We start from the raw sequence: 20,903 nt of genomic DNA, 5'->3' as shown, positions 1-20,903 counted from the left end.
TGCGCATGGAGCTGGCGCTCCGCTGCCAGGCGAGCTTTCGCCAATTCAAGCCCCTGTCTCTAGGCTACTCCCCAAACAGCACTTCTAAGAACCTTTTGTATAAGATCAAGTGTAGTAGCGTTCTTATAAGTTTAGGATATGCCGGGTGAGGGGAATGTAAACAGATGCGCAAGAAGCGCATGATGCGCATGGAGCTGGCGCTCCGCTGCCAGGCGAGCTTTCGCCAATTCAAGCCCCTGTCTCTAGGCTACTCCCCAAACAGCACTTCTAAGCACCTTTTGTATAAGATCAAGTGTAGTAGCGTTCTTATAAGTTTGGGTTATGGTGGGTGAGGGGAATGTAAACAGATGCGCAAGAAGCGCTGAAATAATATCCCTAAATGGTAAAAGTTTGCCAGTATATTTTGTGGATAACACAGCAGGGTGGCGACAAAGTTAACAACTTTGATGTGGAATCCATGAAAACAACCCAAATTTCTGCCTGACACACCTCGTTTGATAAAGGGACGATGTATGGAGGCAGCTATATGGACGACTTTTGGAGGTAGCAATGGAGACAACGTGTGGAGGCTGCTATGGAGACAATTTAATTTGGATAGTGCCTGTATGTGGCAGTCCCAAACATTTTTCAAACCAGAGGAGCAGGTAGGTGGCCCTCCAGTAAAATGGAATAGATTGAGTGCCTGTATGTGGCAGTCCCAAAAATGTTTCAAACCAGAGGAGCAGGTAGGTGGCCCTGCAGTAAAATGGAATAGATTGAGTGCCTGTATGTGGCAGTCCCAAAAATTTTTCAAACCAGAGGAGCAGGTAGGTGGCCCTCCAGTAAAATGGAATAGATTGAGTGCCTGTATGTGGCAGTCCCAAAAATGTTTCAAACCAGAGGAGCAGGTAGGTGGCCCTGCAGTAAAATGGAATAGATTGAGTGCCTGTATGTGGCAGTCCCAAAAATTTTTCAAACCAGAGGAGCAGGTAGGTGGCCCTCCAGTAAAATGGAATAGATTGAGTGCCTGTATGTGGCAGTCCCAAAAATGTTTCAAACCAGAGGAGCAGGTAGGTGGCCCTGCAGTAAAATGGAATAGATTGAGTGCCTGTATGTGGCACTCACAAAAATTTTTCAAACCAGAGGAGCAGGTAGGTGGCCCTCCAGTAAAATGGAATAGATTGAGTGCCTGTATGTGGCAGTCCCAAAAATGTTTCAAACCAGAGGAGCAGGTAGGTGGCCCTGCAGTAAAATGGAATAGATTGAGTGCCTGTATGTGGCAGTCCCAAAAATTTTTCAAACCAGAGGAGCAGGTAGGTGGCCCTCCAGTAAAATGGAATAGATTGAGTGCCTGTATGTGGCAGTCCCAAAAATGTTTCAAACCAGAGGAGCAGGTAGGTGGCCCTGCAGTAAAATGGAATAGATTGAGTGCCTGTATGTGGCACTCACAAAAATTGTTTCAAACAGAGGACCGGGTAGGTGGCCCTCCAGAAAAATTAAATGCATGAAGTACTATAGCAAGAGCCAGTGGGCCCTGTCAAAAAATAGCCATTTTCCTCTGCTTTACTGTACAAAGAGGAGGAGAAGGAGGAAAATGAGGAGGAGGAGGAGTGGATCAATTATTCAGGTTGAGCTTCCTTCACCTGGTGGAGATTGGAAATTCTGAGAAATCCAGCCTTTATTCATTTTAATAAGCGTCAGCCTGTCAGCGCTGTCAGTCGACAGGCGTGTACGCTTATCGGTGATGATGCCACCAGCTGCACTGAAAACCCGCTCGGACAAGACGCTAGCGGCAGGGCAGGCAAGAACCTCCAAGGCGTACAGCGCCAGTTCGTGCCACATGTCCAGCTTTGAAACCCAGTAGTTGTAGGGAGCTGTGTGATCATTTAGGACGATGGTATGGTCAGCTACGTACTCCCTCACCATCTTTCTGTAAAGATCAGCCCTACTCTGCCGAGACTGGGGACAGGTGACAGTGTCTTGCTGGGGTGACATAAAGCTGGCAAAAGCCTTGTAAAGCGTACCCTTGCCAGTGCTGGACAAGCTGCCTGCTCGCCTACTCTCCCTCGCTACTTGTCCCGCAGAACTACGCACTCTGCCGCTAGCGCTGTCAGAAGGGAAATACTGTTTCAGCTTGTGCACCAGGGCCTGCTGGTATTCATGCATTCTCACACTCCTTTCCTCTGCAGGGATGAGAGTGGAAAGATTTTGCTTGTACCGTGGGTCCAGGAGAGTGAACACCCAGTAATCGGTGCTGGAATAAATTCTTTGAACGCGAGGGTCACGGGATAGGCAGCCTAGCATGAAATCTGCCATATGCGCCAGAGTACCAACGCGTAAGAATTCACTCCCCTCACTGGCCTGACTGTCCATTTCCTCCTCCTCCAACTCCTCCAACTCCTCTTCTTCTGCCCATACACGCTGAACAGTAAAGGACTCAACAATGGTCCCCTCTTGTGTCTCACCAACATTCTCCTCCTCTTCCTCCTCATCCTCCTCCACCTCCACCTCCTCCGATATGCGCTGAGAAACAGACCTGAGGGTGCTTTGGCTATCAACAAGGGAATATTCTTCCCCTGTCTCTTGTGACGAGCGCAAAGCTTCCGACTTCATGCTGACCAGAGAGTTTTTCAACAGGCCAAGCAGCGGGATGGTGAGGCTGATGATGGCGGCATCGCCACTGACCATCTGTGTTGACTCCTCAAAGTTACTCAGCACCTGACAGATATCAGACATCCACGTCCACTCCTCATTGTAGACTTGAGGAAGCTGACTGACCTGACTACCAGTTCTGGTGGAAGTTGACATCTGGCAGTCTACAATCGCTCTGCGCTGCTGGTAAACTCTGGATAACATGGTCAGTGTTGAATTTCACCTCGTGGGCACGTCGCACAACAGTCGGTGAGCGGGCAGTTGGAGGCGGCGCTGCGCTGCCCTGAGAGTGGCAGCATCTGGGCTGGACTTCCTGAAATGCGCACAGATGCGGCGCACCTTCGTGAGCAAATCAGACAGATTGGGGTATGTCTTGAGGAAACGCTGAACTATCAGATTTAACACATGGGCCAGGCATGGCACATGTGTCAGTCTGCCGAGTTGCAGAGCCGCCACCAGGTTACGGCCGTTGTCACACACAACCATTCCCGGCTTGAGGTTCAGCGGTGCCAGCCACAGATCAGTCTGCGCCGTGATGCCCTGTAATAGCTCTTGGGCGGTGTGCCTTTTGTCGCCTAGGCTCAGCAGTTTGAGCACCGCCTGCTGTCGCTTAGCGACGGCACTGCTGCTGTGCCTAGAGCTACCGACTGATGGCGCCGTGCCCACGGATGGTAGTTCGGAGGAGGAGGTGGAGGAGGGGTGGGAGGAGGAGGAGGCATAGTAGGCCTGAAACACCTGGACCGAGGTAGGCCCCGCAATCCTCGGCGTCGGCAGTATATGAGCAGCCCCAGTGTCAGACTCGGTCCCAGCCTCCACCAAGTTAACCCAATGTGCCGTCAGCGATATATAGTGGCCCTGCCCGGCAGCACTCGTCCACGTGTCCGTGGTCAGGTGGACCTTGTCAGAAACGGCGTTGGTCAGGGCACGGATGATGTTGTCTGACACGTGCTGGTGCAGGGCTGGGACGGCACATCGGGAAAAGTAGTGGCGGCTGGGGACCGAATACCGAGGGGCGGCCGCCGCCATGAGGTTGCGAAAGGCCTCGGTCTCTACTAGCCTATAGGGCAGCATCTCCAGGCTAAGCAATCTGGAGATGTGCACATTAAGGGCTTGGGCGTGCGGGTGGGTTGCACTATATTTGCGTTTCCGCTCCAGCGTCTGGGGTATGGAGAGCTGAACGCTGGTGGATGCTGTGGAGGATCGTGGAGGCGACGATGGGGTTTTTGTGGCAGGGTCCTGGGCAGGGGGCTGACTAGCAGCTGACACAGGGGAAGGAGCAGTGGTGTGCACGGCCGGAGGTGAACGGGCTTGTTGCCACTGAGTGGGGTGTTTAGCATTCATATGCCTGCGCATACTGGTGGTAGTTAAGCTAGTAGTGGTGGAACCCCTGCTGAGCCTGGTTTGGCAAATGTTGCACACCACAGTCCGTCGGTCATCCGGTGTTTCCTTAAAGAACCTCCAGACTTCTGAAGATCTAGCCCTCGCCGCAGGAGCCCTCGCCACGGGAGCTTCACTAGTTGACACATTTGGCGCTGATGCACCAGCTCTGGCCCTGCCTCTCCGTCTGGCCCCACCACTGCCTCTTCCAACCTGTTCTGGTCGAGGACTCTCATCCGTCTCAGAAGCACTGTGTTCACCCGGCCTCTCAACCCAGCTTGGGTCTGTCACCTCATCATCCTCCGATCCCTCAGTCTGCTCCCCCCTCGGACTTCCTGCCCTGACAACAACTTCCCCACTGTCTGACAACCGTGTCTCCTCATCGTCGGACACCTCTTTACACACTTCCACTACGTCAAGAAGGTCATCATCACCCACAGACTGTGACTGTTGGAAAACCTGGGCATCGGAAAATTGCTCAGCAGCAACCGGACAAGTGGTTTGTGACTGTGGGAAGGCTCCAGAAAACAGTTCCTCAGAGTATGCCGGTTCAAATGCCAAATTTTCCTGGGAGGGGGCAGACTGGGGGGGAGGAGGCTGAGGTGCAGGAGCTGGAGGAGTGGAGATTTCGGTGACATGGGTGGACTGCGTGGAAGACTGACTGGTGGTGGACAAATTGCTCGAAGCATTGTCAGCAATCCACGACATCACCTGTTCGCACTGTTCTGGCCTCAACAGTGCTCTACCACGAGTCCCAGTAACTTCAGACATGAACCTAGGGAGTGTAGCTCTGCGGCGTTCCCCTGCTCCCTCATCAGCAGGTGGTGTCTCACCCCGCCCAGGACCACGGCCTCTGACCCCTGCAGTAGTTGGACGCCCACGTCCCCGCCCTCGTCCTCTACCCCTAGCCCTCGGGTTAAACATTTTTAAAATGAGAGTTATAACTTTATTTTTTTTTTTACTTTTTTTTGTTTTTTTTTGTGTTTTTTTTTTTTTGTGTGTTTTTTGTTTTTTTTGTTTTTTTTTGAGTTTTTAAAACCAAACAATGCTATCCTATTGCTATGGCTATTTTCTAGCCAAGTATCAAAGCACACTACTATGCCAGATGAGATGACACTGAGTTAGTGCCTAATTGAAATCCAACCCCTACTAAATTTTCCCACTTCGGTCTTTGCTATGGATATGTGCGTCACTAAGCGCAGAACACAGCGGTCGCAAGTCTCACTACAAATTGCTCAGAATTGGCTAGTACATGCACTGCAGAAAGTACAGCCACCAGCAGATCAACCAGAAATCAAATATATAGAACGCTACTGTATGCGTAAGTAAGCTCTTTGTATTCTCCTATGGCTATTTTCTAGCCAAGTATCAAAGCACACTACTATGCCAGATGAGATGACACTGAGTTAGTGCCTAATTGAAATCCAACCCCTACTAAATTTTCCCACTTCGGTCTTTGCTATGGATATGTGCGTCACTAAGCGCAGAACACAGCGGTCGCAAGTCTCACTACAAATTGCTCAGAATTGGCTAGTACATGCACTGCAGAAAGTACAGCCACCAGCAGATCAACCAGAAATCAAATATATAGAACGCTACTGTATGCGTAAGTAAGCTCTTTGTATTCTCCTATGGCTATTTTCTAGCCAAGTATCAAAGCACACTACTATGCCAGATGAGATGACACTGAGTTAGTGCCTAATTGAAATCCAACCCCTACTAAATTTTCCCACTTCGGTCTTTGCTATGGATATGTGCGTCACTAAGCGCAGAACACAGCGGTCGCAAGTCTCACTACAAATTGCTCAGAATTGGCTAGTACATGCACTGCAGAAAGTACAGCCACCAGCAGATCAACCAGAAATCAAATATATAGAACGCTACTGTATGCGTAAGTAAGCTCTTTGTATTCTCCTATGGCTATTTTCTAGCCAAGTATCAAAGCACACTACTATGCCAGATGAGATGACACTGAGTTAGTGCCTAATTGAAATCCAACCCCTACTAAATTTTCCCACTTCGGTCTTTGCTATGGATATGTGCGTCACTAAGCGCAGAACACAGCGGTCGCAAGTCTCACTACAAATTGCTCAGAATTGGCTAGTACATGCACTGCAGAAAGTACAGCCACCAGCAGATCAACCAGAAATCAAATATATAGAACGCTACTGTATGCGTAAGTAAGCTCTTTGTATTCTCCTATGGCTATTTTCTAGCCAAGTATCAAAGCACACTACTATGCCAGATGAGATGACACTGAGTTAGTGCCTAATTGAAATCCAACCCCTACTAAATTTTCCCACTTCGGTCTTTGCTATGGATATGTGCGTCACTAAGCGCAGAACACAGCGGTCGCAAGTCTCACTACAAATTGCTCAGAATTGGCTAGTACATGCACTGCAGAAAGTACAGCCACCAGCAGATCAACCAGAAATCAAATATATAGAACGCTACTGTATGCGTAAGTAAGCTCTTTGTATTCTCCTATGGCTATTTTCTAGCCAAGTATCAAAGCACACTACTATGCCAGATGAGATGACACTGAGTTAGTGCCTAATTGAAATCCAACCCCTACTAAATTTTCCCACTTCGGTCTTTGCTATGGATATGTGCGTCACTTAGCGCAGAACACAGCGGTCGCAAGTCTCACTACAAATTGCTCAGAATTGGCAAGTACATGCACTGCAGAAAGTACAGCCACCAGCAGATCAACCAGAAATCAAATATATAGAACGCTACTGTATGCGTAAGTAAGCTCTTTGTATTCTCCTATGGCTATTTTCTAGCCAAGTATCAAAGCACACTACTATGCCAGATGAGATGACACTGAGTTAGTGCCTAATTGAAATCCAACCCCTACTAAATTTTCCCACTTCGGTCTTTGCTATGGATATGTGTGCCACTAAGAGCTAAACACAACGGTAGCAAGTCCCCCTGCTAATTCCTCACAAAATGGTACTAGATGCAAATTAAAATAAAAAAAGTAGAACGTTATTGTAGCCCTAAGAAGGGCTGTTGGGTTCTTTGAGAATCACTCCTGCCTAACAGTAAGCTAATAGAACACCCTAACGCTTTCCCTGAGCAGCAGCAGCTCTCTCCCTAGCGGCATCCAGACACAGAATGATCCGAGCAGCGCGGGCAGCGGCTAGTCTATCCCAGGGTCACCTGATCTGGCCAGCCAACCACTGCTATCGACGTGTAAGGGTACCACGTCATGCTGGGTGGAGTGCAGAGTCTCCTGGCTTGTGATTGGCTCTGTTTCTGGCCGCCAAAAAGCAAAACGGCGGGAGCTGCCTTTTTATCGAGCGGGCGAAGTATTCGTCCGAGCAACGAGCAGTTTCGAGTACCCTAATGCTCGACCGAGCATCAAGCTCGGACGAGCATGTTCGCTCATCTCTAGTCTTTACTCTTTTTACTGAAAATCAATTTTATCACTACTGTCCATCAGCCGAGCAACATAGAAACATCGATTTATACAGAATACTTCCCACCCTATAGTTCAAGCCCCGCCCAATATTAACAGGCTTTGTTCATGGACCACATGGTCCTATTTTTTGATCTTGTTTCAAACCTTGTTTACTTGCCACACCCACATACAACCTGTCCCCGTCCACTGTGGGTGGAGTTTCTAATTCCTCAACCACAGACCACTATGTCCTGTCCACTTTGAGTGAGGTTTCACCAACCGCACTATTGGACCACCAGTTTTTCGCTGAGGTGTCACAAACTTTGCCCATTTGCCACCTGGTCCTTCCCACTTTGGGTGGAGTTTTATCAGCCATGCCTGCGGACAACTTGGACCTGCCCATTCTGGGAAGGGTTTCGCTAGCCTCACCCCAATGAACACCTGGTCCTTTCCACTTTTAGAGAAGGTTTTACAAGCCTCACCCAAGTAACAACTGATCCGTCTCACTTTCAGTGGATTTTTATACGCCATGCCCAATGACCACTAGGACCTGCCCAACCACTTCTGCTGTGATTTCCCAAGTGCCACATGGTTCTTCTCACACAGTGAGGAGTTAAATTATCCATGCCCACTATCCACTTGGATCTGCCCACCACTGGTGTAGTTTCACACACTTCACCTACAGAACCTTCCCACTTTTGTAGCATCTGGTCTGGTCCACTTCAAGTGCAGTTCGCAAATCTTGACCATGGACCATCTGGTGTTGCCCACTTTGTTGGGGGTTTCCCACGTCCTGTTTTTACCACAGTAACAATAATGAAATTGTAACGTATTATCCATGTCATGCGTCAGAAAGGAACTTAACCCCTTATTGCTGACGCTTGCTTTCAGTATAATGACTGGACTCTATTTCTAGAATCTGACATGTGTCAAGATAACTGGTTATGACTTCGGAACCCTTTAATGTATCCAGGTGATTTGAGACTGTTTCCTCGTGACGCTTTGTACTTCGTGTTAGTTGAAAAGGTTTTGCGAAAATGGAAATTTAACAAAAAATTCTTTGTTTTAAAAGTCTGAAACCCCCAGACCACCCAAACCGCTTGATAACTAACATTTCCAGAGCATCTGCTTTACGAGGACATGGTTCCTTTATGAGGAACTTTAGGTGCAATTGTTTAAACTTTCGTGGCAATCGCAAAGACTCAGGATTTGAGCGACGACTCAGCTTTCAAGTGATTTTGAGAGGCCAAAATAATAGTAAAACCCTTTTACAAAGTCTGTTAACCCTTTAAGTATAATAATCAATAATAATGTTTTCCAGGGTGGGAAAAGGAAAACTGTGGGGCAGATTTATCAAGCGGTCTGAAAGTCAGAATATTCCTAGTTGCCCATGGCAACCAATCACAGCTCCCCTTTAAAATATTCATGAGCACTGATAAAATGAAAGCCGAGCTGTAATCGGTTGCCATGGGCAACTAGGAGTATTCTGAGTTTCAGACAGCTTGATAAATCTGCCCGAATGCCTCTTAGCTACCTTGAAAGGCAGAGCCCTTAACACCAAGCATGACTTACAAGAAGCCTAAAGACATGATGTAGGATTAAGCCAAACCAATATTTATATTCCTGAAGGAACAGACTCCCAACTGTACGGTTTCAACCTGGTTGGGTCTCTTCAGTACAGTGTTTCACAGGGGTTAAGACTAAATGGAAGTGCGATTTAGAAACAATTTTTTTTTTATAAAATACATTAATTTCTGTATTTTTCTGTTGACAGAGCTGGTTCAGGGCTTATTTTTTGTGAAAATAATTTATGTGGAGCAAGTCATTTTTTCCATTGCTTTTTAAAATATTCTTTGTGAGGGTATTTGAAAATAAGTTATATACCGTATTTTTCGGACTATAAGGCGCACAAAAAATCCTTTGATTTTCTCAGAAATCAAAGGTGCGCCTTATAGTCCAGTGCGCCTTATATAGGAACCATAATTACAGACAACAGCTGCCTTGAACTGTGCACAGGTCTGCCACCTGCTGGTCATTCATCCTTATAATCAGGTGCGCCTTATAATCCAAAAAATATGGTATTTTGGGACGTTTTTAGTGTTTTTTTTTTACCTCCAAAAGACATGTTAGCTTTGTAGTACAATCTCAAGACAGAGACAGAAAGAAATATCAGAAAAGAGACAGTTTATAGACTCTTTGGCCTCAGCTTCTGGAAGGTGCCAGGGAGCTAGCCAATAAACTACCTGCATTACCTTAGGTAAAGATATAAAATATATATTTAAAATACATCAAAGACGTTTAACCATTTAGGAACAAGACAGAATGAATGCATTCAATAACACTCCCTCTGGATAGTATACGGCTGCCTGGGATTACCAGAAGATAGCTGACCACATAGATAAGGGGATGACGATTCTTAAAAGAGTGACCGAGCCTTATAGGTGTTATGGGCTTAAAGGTGACATAGGAGAGTTGGCCAGGCCCTCTTAGGCAAACAGGCAGCTATCAAGGCACAGCATTGAGTAAAGGCCCGTCATGCAGGAATTATAATTTAGGCTACATTCACACGAACGTATGGAGGGCGTATATATGGCCGATATACGTCCCCCATACACTCCTATGGGCGCACGGCACCCTACGGGAGCGGTACGGTGCAGCACACGTGCGGTACGGTACGGGCGGGCAACGGCAGTGTGAATATAGCCTTAGAGTCATCTCCCAGGTGGTGTAGAAGGACCTCAGCTGATGTCCGGGGTAATAATAATAATAATAATAATAATCTTCCATTATTTCCAGGATATTTGTTCATCACTAATTCTAATCCCCGATTCTTTCAGTGTACGATTCTCTGGGGAAGCAAGGAAGTGGGATAATCAGTGGGAACGTGGACCGCCTCGGATCTTATAGTGAATGCCTCTCGGTTCAAGCTCCTGAGAAGAAGTTTGAGGGAGAATACTGCAAGATGCATGTGGAACAGGTCTGACATGTACAAGAATTGTATCACTTCAATATATTTAAAGGGATGGTCCAGATTGTACATTATTAGCACATCTTTAGTAAATTTCCATCAAGTCACAGACAATGGAAACCATGTTATGCTTCATGTACAGAACCTCTACCACCACTGCTACTAGGACTCTCAGTCCCTTCTAGTTCCCCATCCTAACCTGTGTCCATTTACTATCAATCGCTTCTTAAAGGGGTTGTGTCACAATGGTTATTATCTGTGTCATGTGTTTTTTCACTCTCCTTGGGGAATTTGAAGAAAGCTGAATTTGTATTGCAGCTGTTATATTTATTACAATGGCGCTCAGCTGCAGTACTAGACACAACCTATGGACAGGGGTGGCGCTGTTTGAAGAAGGAAGCAGCTATGTTTGTCTAATCTTGGACAACCAATTTAAAATCCACCAATCATGAAGAATGATATTAGGAACCCCAATTACTAGTGGGGTGCAGTAACAAGATGAGCGGGGGTCCCATAGGTCAGACCTCACCTTTTCTTATAATAGATGGATTGTCTATGTGAAGGATTCAGATAAACCTAGAAATAACACACGTCTCTGCCCACAGCTTGTAGAGGATCTAACTCCACCTTTCCTCTCTGTAATTATTTTATAGGAAGGAGTCAAATTTGTGATTGGGATTTGTGTCCCAGATTCCTGCAGCAGCGGAGACATTACAGTAATGGCTTCTATGGGTAAGATAAAGCATAAGGAGCTCTCACCTCTCCCGACAATTCCCATAGCTCTGCCTTGTGCTGTGCCTCAGTTATTCCTCCTGGAAACTCATCATAATTGTTACCATTACACTTCCTGTAAGGTCAGTGATGACCTTCTCTCTCCTAAACTGAACATTTTGCACAGATGTCTATGGAAAGGGGAGGTGGCATTAGCTGAATGACAAAGGAGAGACGAAGACACAGGAAGAATGATTGCTGGGGCTAATAGTAAGCTTCTATCTCACCCCAAGTGCTTAATTCCTAAGTACAGGACAATATTTTTTGATTATGTTCTTTATGAACCAGCTGATATTTCTCAGTGTGAGAATTTATGGAGCAGATTCTCCTTTAATCTCTGGGGCTCAGTTACTTACCGGTCCGACGGAGTTCATCGAAAGTCCATTGTCCGACTATAATGTCCTGTGCCGCGATTCACTAAGATCGTGTGCCCGATATCCTGCATGTGTCGCTTCCCCGGTCAGGTCTGAGCACTCAGTCCGAATTAGTCGGATTTACCAATGCCCCCCACCCCCATAGAAGCCAGCGCAGCTGCACCAAAATCTGATCGCGTGCAACACAAAACCAGTGCAGACCCCTGTTAAATAGCTGTCAAAGTCGTGCAATCCCCGTAAAAGATGAACAGTCCTACGAAAGTGCGATCCGCGACCCCTAGTAAATGAGCCCCTCTGTGTACAGTGTATGGGAGACATCATAGCAGCCGGGCTCCAGCCACCAGAAGTGAGACATCTGAGAATTACAGATAGAGGCTGCAGAGGGGAAAACTGCTGAACACTGCAGAATAAAAGTCATACGATACCCAGAAAAAGTGTCCCCTCTGCAATTACACACAGGGGTCCGGGGTTTATGTAAAAGTCTGAAGAAAGGTATAGAACACATGTGGATGTCCTTAAAGGTGAAGTTCTGATTGTGATTTTTGACTCTCCCGCTACTTATATCATCAGATCTTCTCCGATACAAGGGGGAATCATTTCTGGAACCTCTGCCAAGTTTCATTAGTCTGAATGAGACCACTCCGGTTGTGGAGGAGACCGTCTGCTCCCGCGGCCTGTTTCCTATGGATACATTCTCCATCATCTGCCTGTAAGTAGGAGCCTCATGTCCATCATTGTTCCGTATATACAGTATTCAGTCTGCTCATAACTCTGCCCTAATACCCTTGGCGTCTTGGCAGGTGCCTCAGCGGCTTGTTCATCATGTTCCCCGTAATTGGGTCCATCTACACGGCCGTGCTCAACTTTCTAGCCTCATCATCATTTGAGGATTGCAAGACCATCATTCTACATCGGAAAGCCAGGACTCCGGAAAGCCAGAAGCCTGCGGAAAAATCCAATGCCCCATTGGAGGAGGAATACGTTAGCGAGAAGAAATACAGTAATATCCGTAGATTACTATACATGCTATACAGAAGATAGACGCGGCAGTAATTGTACTTCGTGCTGCTGTACTACAGAGATGCTCCTTTTTAAAGGGATTTTCCAGGGTTGCATAATTGCAAATGACCTATCCATACACCTGCAGTTCTGCTGTTCAGCTGATACAGTACAGACAGGGTAATATGCTTCATGATCGGACCAGCACACCAATTGGAAGGGATGCGACAGATCAACTACCCCGACCTATGAACTCCAATGACCTAACCTATGGCTAGGAAATTAGTAGTAATGCAGCCCGAAAAATGCCTTTAAATTATTACTAATACCGGTATTTACTGCATTGCCTGTTGCATTTATATCCCCCTACGCTTAAAGGGGTTTTCCAGGTTATTGATATTGATGACCTATTCTATGGGAAAACCCCTTTAAGAGTACAGGTTATACTTGCGACAGGTAGCAGATCTATAAGGGTTCAACATTTGCAGTCAACGAAAAACAACACGAAAGAACAGCTCCAATGTCTCTGTATTAGCCAGGCTATGCACTGCAGACTGCTATCCATCCAATGGAAAGGTGAAAGATCATCTATCTATGTATATTACATCTATGTATGTATCTTATATCTATGTATGAAAAATAGAAAAACAGCAGCACAATCTTCGGAAAAATAAAAGAACTTAGGGCGCCATCCGGTTACTCTCACCAACAGTCCAATAGTAAAATGAAGAAAACGGCAGCATTCCCTTTAAGTGAAAAAAAGGTGTTTTATTCCATCTTATGCGACGTTTCAGCTGTATCCCAGCCTTTCCCAAGCATTGTGTGAAGTGTTACAAACAGGTATAAATGGGCTCATCATAGTGACATCATCAAGGCAAAAATTAGCATATCAATAGAAAATATAGACAATCGCTGTGTAAAACAGTGTAATACAAGTAGCCAATGCCAACAATAATGCATTGCAGTGTTTTCTGGATAATACCAAGTAGAAATAGTGAAATACACGTGTAACGACTTGTCCAAGATAATTCATATATTCATTCACCTGTGTAAAGGTAAATGAAGACTCCCTCCTGACCATACAATGTGACCCTACCTCCTACACCCGTACCATTCTCCACTCTGTTTGAGTGGGTTGATACACGGTGACCCATAATTTTTGTAGCACCTTGTTCACACTCGAACTTCTCATGGCCCATGATTTTGTGATTACACAGTTATCTCCTTCTTGTGCCATTTATTTCGGACATAGTGGGGAAGATTTACTTACCCGGTCCATTTGCGTTCCAGCGGCGCGTTCTCTGCGGTGGATTCGGGTCCGGATGGGATTCATTAAGGCAGTTCCTCCGACGTCCACCAGGTGTCGCTGCTGGGCTGAAGAGCATCGGAACGCACTGAAGTTCACCGAGCCATCGTGGGTGTAGGTAAGCACGTGCCGAGCGACATTTTTTTTTTTTTAAATGCGGCGTTTTTTCAGAATCCATCGGGTTTTGTATGGCCACGCCCCCGATTTCCGTCGCGTGCATGCCGGCGTCGATGGGCCACAATCCGATCGCGTGCGCCAAAATCCCGGGGCAATACAGGGAAAATCGGAGCAAAACGGAAAAATTTGGTTAACCCGTCACAAAAACGCGAATCGGGCCCTTAGTAAATGACCCCCAGTGACTTAGGTCACACACTTATCTGTTTCTTTCCCAAGTAGCTTACCACCTTCAGCATCGATTGTCCTCTGTTGTACCTCATACGGACTAAAATTATTATTTCGGGGATAGTCATTAGATCTAGTAGGTTTTACCTTATCTAAGATGGCGGTTACATAATTTCCTAGGCGCATGCGTCATAATAGTGTCGCGACTCGGACCCAAGATGGCGCACTCAGACACATGTACTGGCGTATTCGCATGCGCCATATATTGGTTAGATCTTTAGCTGAATACGATAGCACTGACATGCGCAGTCTGACGCGATCTGCATCTCCTGACATTGTATGGTCAGGAGGGAGTCTTCATTTACCTTTACACAGGTGAATGAATATATGAATTATCTTGGACAAGTCGTTACACGTGTATTTCACTATTTCTACTTGGTATTATCCAGAAAACACTGCAATGCATTACTGTTTTCATTGGCTACTTGTATTACACTGTTTTACACAGCCATTGTATATATTTTCTTTTTTTTTTTTTTTTATTTATAAATTTTATTATTCATTTTCATTTACAAAAAAAAGAAAAAAGCACATAGAAAAAAAAACATGTTTCATGCAAGTTGATCAATACATTTGGACTGCAATACCAAAAAACAAAAAAACTGAAGATAAGGAATATCTAAAGTGTTTCTCTGGTGTTTACGTCTAAAAATTGGCTCGTCACAGCTGTCTAGACCAAAATTCCTAGCATTTTAGTGGCTTCTTTTTTCCTATTACGTCTCCATTACACATATAGGGGGTCATTTACAAAGGGCCCGATTCGTGTTTTCCCGACGTGTTACCCGAATATTTCCGATTTGCGCCGATTTTCCCTGTATTGCCCCGGGATTTTGGCGCACACGATCGGATTGAGGCGCATCGGCGCTGGCATGCACACGACGGAAATCGGGGGGCGTGATCGAACGGTAAACCGACGGATTCGGAAAAACCGCTGCATTTAAAAAAAAAAAATGGTCGCACGGGCCATACTCACATGCACCACGATGAAGACGATGAACTCCGGGGCACCTCGGCGGACTTCGGCGCAGCAGCGCCACCTGGTGGACATCGGGTGCAGGACCTTCATGAATCGCCGGAAGACCCGAACGCTCATCAGAGAAGCCGCCGCTGGAACGCGAATGGACCGGGTAAGTAAATGTGCCCCATACAGTTCACAATCTTTCAATTTATTCATCCCTAGGATGACATCTTCTATCGAAGGTATGGAGTTACTTTTCCATTTTTTTAAGATTTCTGTACGGACTGTAGCACACAGCCTAAAGAAAATTTCTCTATGTTCCTTAGTCATTAAAATGTCTCCCTCCAAGATGTTGAGGAGAAACAGCTCAGGCTTAGTGGGCAGTTTCTTTATACACAGTCCTCCGAACAGACTAGCTGTCTGCCTCCATAAGTTTTTAATAAGTGGGCAGCTCCATAATAAATGTAGAAGATCTGCTGGTTCTCCGCACCCTCTCCAGCATAAGTTGGAATAAGTATCATAAACATTTGCTAGCCTGTTGGGGGACAGATGCCATCTAGAGATGGTCTTATAAAAGCCTTCGCTGTGATTGAGACAGTATAGATAGATACAGTGAAGATAGCCAGACTTTTAATGGGAAGATTTTCCCTATGTCTGATTCCCATTTTAGCATATAGGTTAGTTTGTTATTGGAATAACTAACGATAATTATGTCCCTATACGCTATTGAGATTCCTCCTTTCTTTTTATTTTCTGCCCTTAGATATTTTATAAAGTTCGTCAAGTTTGAGTTGTCTATATGTAATTTTTTTATAGCTAAGAAATTCGCTCTTGGGGATATTATATTTTTGGAGAATTTCATTAAAAGACATTAAAGACAAGACATTGTAATTATCTTGGCTATTAACATGACCTCAGGTATATATATTTTGTGTTTTATTTCATTGAACATCTCAACTAAGTGTGGGGATAAAATGTCAATGAATTGAGAATAATATTCATTTATTAGTCTGTCCGGACCTGGTGCCTTCCCCTTTTTTAATTTATTTATTATTGACTTAACTTCTTGTAGAGTAAAATCCGCTACTAGTTCCTGTGCTTGCTGTTGGTTGAAGCTAGGTAAGGATAATGGCTCAAGAGAGGCATTTATGAGGTGTATATCTGGTCTGGATACCTCGCCTTTGGCTTCCAAATTATATAATTATGTGTATATATTTTCTATTGATATGCAAATTTTTGCCTTGATGATGTCACTATGATGTGCCCATGTTTGTAACACTTCACACAATGCTTGGGAAAGGCTGGGATACAGCTGAAACGTTGCATAGGATGGAATAAAACACAGTTTTGTTCACTTAAAGGGAGTGCTGCCGTTTTCTTCATTTATGTATGTATCTTATATCAAGCTATGTATTTATCTATACAGGCGATCCCCTACTTAAGGACACCTGACTTACAGGTGACCCCCTAGTTACAGACAGACCCCTCTGCCCCCTGTGACCTCTGGTGACCTCTCTGGATGTTACTATAGTCCCAGACTGCAATGATCAGCTGTAAGGTGTCTGTAATAAAGCTTTATTGATAATCCTTGGTCCCATTACAGCAAAAAAATTTTAAACTCCAATTGTCATAAGGGCAAAAAAATTTTTGTCTAGATGTACAATACAATACAGTTTCGACTTACATGCAAATTCAACTTAAGTACAAATCTAAAAAATCCATCTTGTACGTAACCCGGGGACTACCTGTATATGTATCTATGTATCTTATATCTAAATATGTATGTACCTATATATGTATCTAGCTATATATGTACCTATATATGTATCTAGCTATGTATGTACCTATATATGTATCTTGCTATGTATGTACCTATATATGTATCTAGCTATGTATGTATCTATATATGTATCTAGCTATGTATGTATCTATATATGTATCTAGCTATGTATGTACCTATATATGTATCTAGCTATGTATGTATCTATATATGTATCTAGCTATGTATGTATCTATATATGTATCTAGCTATGTATGTACCTATATATGTATCTAGCTATGTATGTACCTATATATGTATCTAGCTATGTATGTATCTATATATGTATCTAGCTATGTATGTATCTATATATGTATCTAGCTATGTATGTACCCAGGGCCGGATTAAGGTTGGTGGGGGCCCCTGGGCGCAAAGTCTGGTGGAGGCCCCCATTGAGTGTAGCGTGCATACACGTCCTCCTGCTCACTTTCCACTATCCCAGCTGTAACACAGCTACATACAGCCGCCTCATCCCCAGTAAAACAGCTACATACAGCCGCCTCATCCCCAGTAACACAGCTACATACAGCCGCCTCGCCCCCAGTAACACAGCTACATACAGCCGCCTCGCCCCCAGTAACACAGCTACATACAGCCGCCTCGCCCCCAGTAACACAGCTACATACAGCCGCCTCGCCCCCAGTAACACAGCTACATACAGCCGCCTCGCCCCCAGTAACACAGCTACATACAGCCGCCTCATCCCCAGTAACACAGCTACATACAGCCGCCTCATCCCCAGTAACACAGCTACATACAGCCGCCTCATCCCCAGTAACACAGCTACATACAGCCGCCTCGCCCCAGTAACCCAGCTACATACAGCCGCCTCATCCCCAGTAACACAGCTACATACAGCCGCCTCATCCCCAGGAACACAGCTACATACAGCCGCCTCATCCCCAGGAACACAGCTACACACAGCCGCCTCGCCCGGAGTAACACAACTACATACAGCCGCCTCGCCCCCAGTAACACAGCTACATGCAGCCGCCTCATCCCCAGTAACACAGCTACATACAGCCGCCTCATCCCCAGTAACACAGCTACATACAGCCGCCCCATCCCCAGTAACACAGCTACACACAGCCGCCTCTCCCCCAGTAACACAGCTACATACAGCCGCCTCGCCCCCAGTAACACAGCTACATACAGCCGCCTCGCCCCCAGTAACACAGCTACATACAGCCGCCTCGCCCCCAGTAACACAGCTACATACAGCCGCCTCGCCCCCAGTAACACATCTTTATATCTACCTTCACCCCTACCAGATATGCAGTCCCATGTAACATACACCTCAGCCCGCACAGCCACACACACACATTCACTGTATAGAGCATATACATACATACCATATACACAGCATATACAAAAACACACATCATATATATACATATATTTTAAGGTGTACATGCTGATATAAATGTATGCGTGTATAAATACAGTATATGCATCTATGCATATATCCACAGCATATACATATATACACAGTAGATTCATATATACACATATATACACATATACACAGCATATACATATATACATAACAGATGCATATATACACATTTATACACAGCCTATACACGGTAGATGCATATATACACATTTATACACAGTATATACATATTTAGGGCTCATTTACACGGCCGTCTGGGGGGACGTACAAACGGCCGCAAATTTGCGGCCGCATATATGTCCCCATAGAGGGCAATGGCGGGCCGGCAGCGGTAGGGTGCTGATCCGCGCTGTTCACCGCAAAAAGATAGAGCATGCTCTATCTTTTTACGAGTGTGCGGCCGTGCGCCACTGTTTTCAATGGAGGGAGAAGGGATCACCTCCTCCTCCTATCCAGCACATGGCGGTATGTCCGCATGGCGGGCATACCGCGTGTGAATGTACCCATACACAGTAGATGCACATATACAGAGTATATACACAGTAGATGCACATATACAGAGTATATACACAGTAGATGCACATATACACAGTTTATACACAGTAGATGCACATATACGCAGTATATACACTGTACATACACATATACACTGTATATACACTGTACATACACATATACTCTGTATATACACATATACACTTTATATACATATATATACACCTACATATACACACACAAATACATATTTACACAGAAATACATTTTTACACACAAATACATATTTATATACTTACATTTCCAGGTGACTGTTCGTGGTGTCAGACGGGTGTTCGAGCGGGGGTGGTGGGCGCGGGACGGACTGTTGCTTGTCCGGGGGGGGGGTTGGGGCGGGCCGGACTGCTGCTTGTACCGGCGCGGGGGGGGGGGGGGGGATGGGGCGGTCGGACCGGACTGCTGCTTGTACCGGCGCGGGGGGGGGGGGGTTTAGGGGCGTCCTCGGACTGCTGCTTGTACGGGGGGGGGGGGGCGGGGGATAGGGGCGCGGACCGGACTGTTGCCTGTAAGGGCGCGCGGGGGGGAGGGGGGGACAAATGTTTGGCGGGGGAGGAGGGGGCGGGGGACCGTGTTCGGGTGGGTGGAGTGGCTGAGGGTGGGTGATTTTTAGGGCGGGGGGCGGCGGGAGTTGCGTATTCGGCCGGGGGAGGGGAGCGGTGTTCTTCATCCAGGTGCTTTTTCCGGCGGGGGGGAGTTGCGGAGGGCGGGGGTGGCGCGAGTACTAGCGGGGCTGCTTGGATGGCCATGCGTCTGGGCGGGCGTGGAGGCGGTCAACTTTTCCGGGGGGCGTGTGGCTCAGCCTTGCAGGGGAATAGGCGGAGGGCTGGCGTGGGGCGGTAGGCTTGAATATGCAAGCAGATGGGAGGGTGGGGAGGCTGTGACCTGTGCCGGGGGGTGGAAAGGTGGCACTAGCAGTCTCCTGTGCCGGGGATGCGGCCCGGCTTCAGGGAGATGTCGGCTCAGGAGGGGAGGCGCAGGGGGTGGCATCTGGTGGGGGCCCCCTGGAGGGGCAATATGGTGGGGGCCCCGGGGCTCGAGCCCCGGGAGCCCCGCCTATAATCCGGCCCTGTATGTACCTATATATGTATCTAGCTATGTATGTACCTATATATGTATCTAGCTATGTATGTACCTATATATGTATCTAGCTATATATGTACCTATATATGTATCTAGCTATGTATGTACCTATATATGTATCTAGCTATATATGTACCTATATATGTATCTAGCTATGTATGTACCTATATATGTATCTAGCTATGTATGTATCTATATATGTATCTAGCTATGTATGTATCTATATATGTATCTAGGGTGCCCCCTTCCCTACTGTCACCCAGCAGATTTTTCGGGAGGTTCTGGCTTCCGGATAAACTTCGGAGAGCAGCTGTTAAGTGCCATATCTGACCTGAACGAGCGAAGGCTATAGGCAGTAAGGTCCCACAGAGGCCCAATGTGCAGCCCTGCGCCGATCCCTAGCCCAACTGGCGCTTCGCCGGGAATTGCATTTAAATTGTGTCTAAATTGTATCTATCCCTCTATATCAGTTGTTCAATCTATATATCTATCTCTATATATCTGCATTTTTGGACGGCCTGGTTTTGGTTCGAGCAGACACCTGTAATAAGGAAAGATGAGTCTGTTCCCAGATAGACTTAAGATCTTGAACTAACTCTTCCATGGCAGGAACGTCCGAAGACACAGGAAGAGAAGGGTGTGGGCAGGGCCGGCTCCAGGTTTTAGTGATCCCCTGGGCGACAGAGCACTAGTGGGCCCCTTTATGGGCCGCCCTCCAGTAGTCACACTGCCCTCCCTGCCCTGCGTGGACACACTGCCCCCCCATCCCCGTGTACACATTCACCCCTCCTGTATACACTCTGCCCCCCCACCCCTGTATACACACTGCTTCCTCCCCCTGTATACACACTGCCCCCTCTT

At 46.4% G+C, this 20,903-nt stretch overlaps 1 protein-coding gene across 1 annotated transcript in view; it reads left to right on the top strand.

The window, feature by feature from the left end:
* Positions 1-20,903, top strand: part of LOC140064508 (O-acyltransferase like protein-like) — an 83,389-nt gene that overhangs the window by 18,600 nt on the left and 43,886 nt on the right. The window contains exons 2-5 of the mRNA XM_072111509.1: positions 10,252-10,391; positions 11,036-11,114; positions 12,098-12,236; positions 12,328-12,527. Of these exons, the coding sequence (XP_071967610.1) occupies positions 10,252-10,391; positions 11,036-11,114; positions 12,098-12,236; positions 12,328-12,527 (558 nt within the window). The remainder of the gene's footprint in view (positions 1-10,251; positions 10,392-11,035; positions 11,115-12,097; positions 12,237-12,327; positions 12,528-20,903) is intronic.

The sequence above is a fragment of the Engystomops pustulosus genome, chromosome 1 (assembly GCF_040894005.1).
Source record: "Engystomops pustulosus chromosome 1, aEngPut4.maternal, whole genome shotgun sequence".
Classification (NCBI taxonomy): Eukaryota; Metazoa; Chordata; class Amphibia; order Anura; family Leptodactylidae; genus Engystomops; species Engystomops pustulosus.
This window is presented reverse-complemented; position numbering and strand designations above follow the sequence as displayed.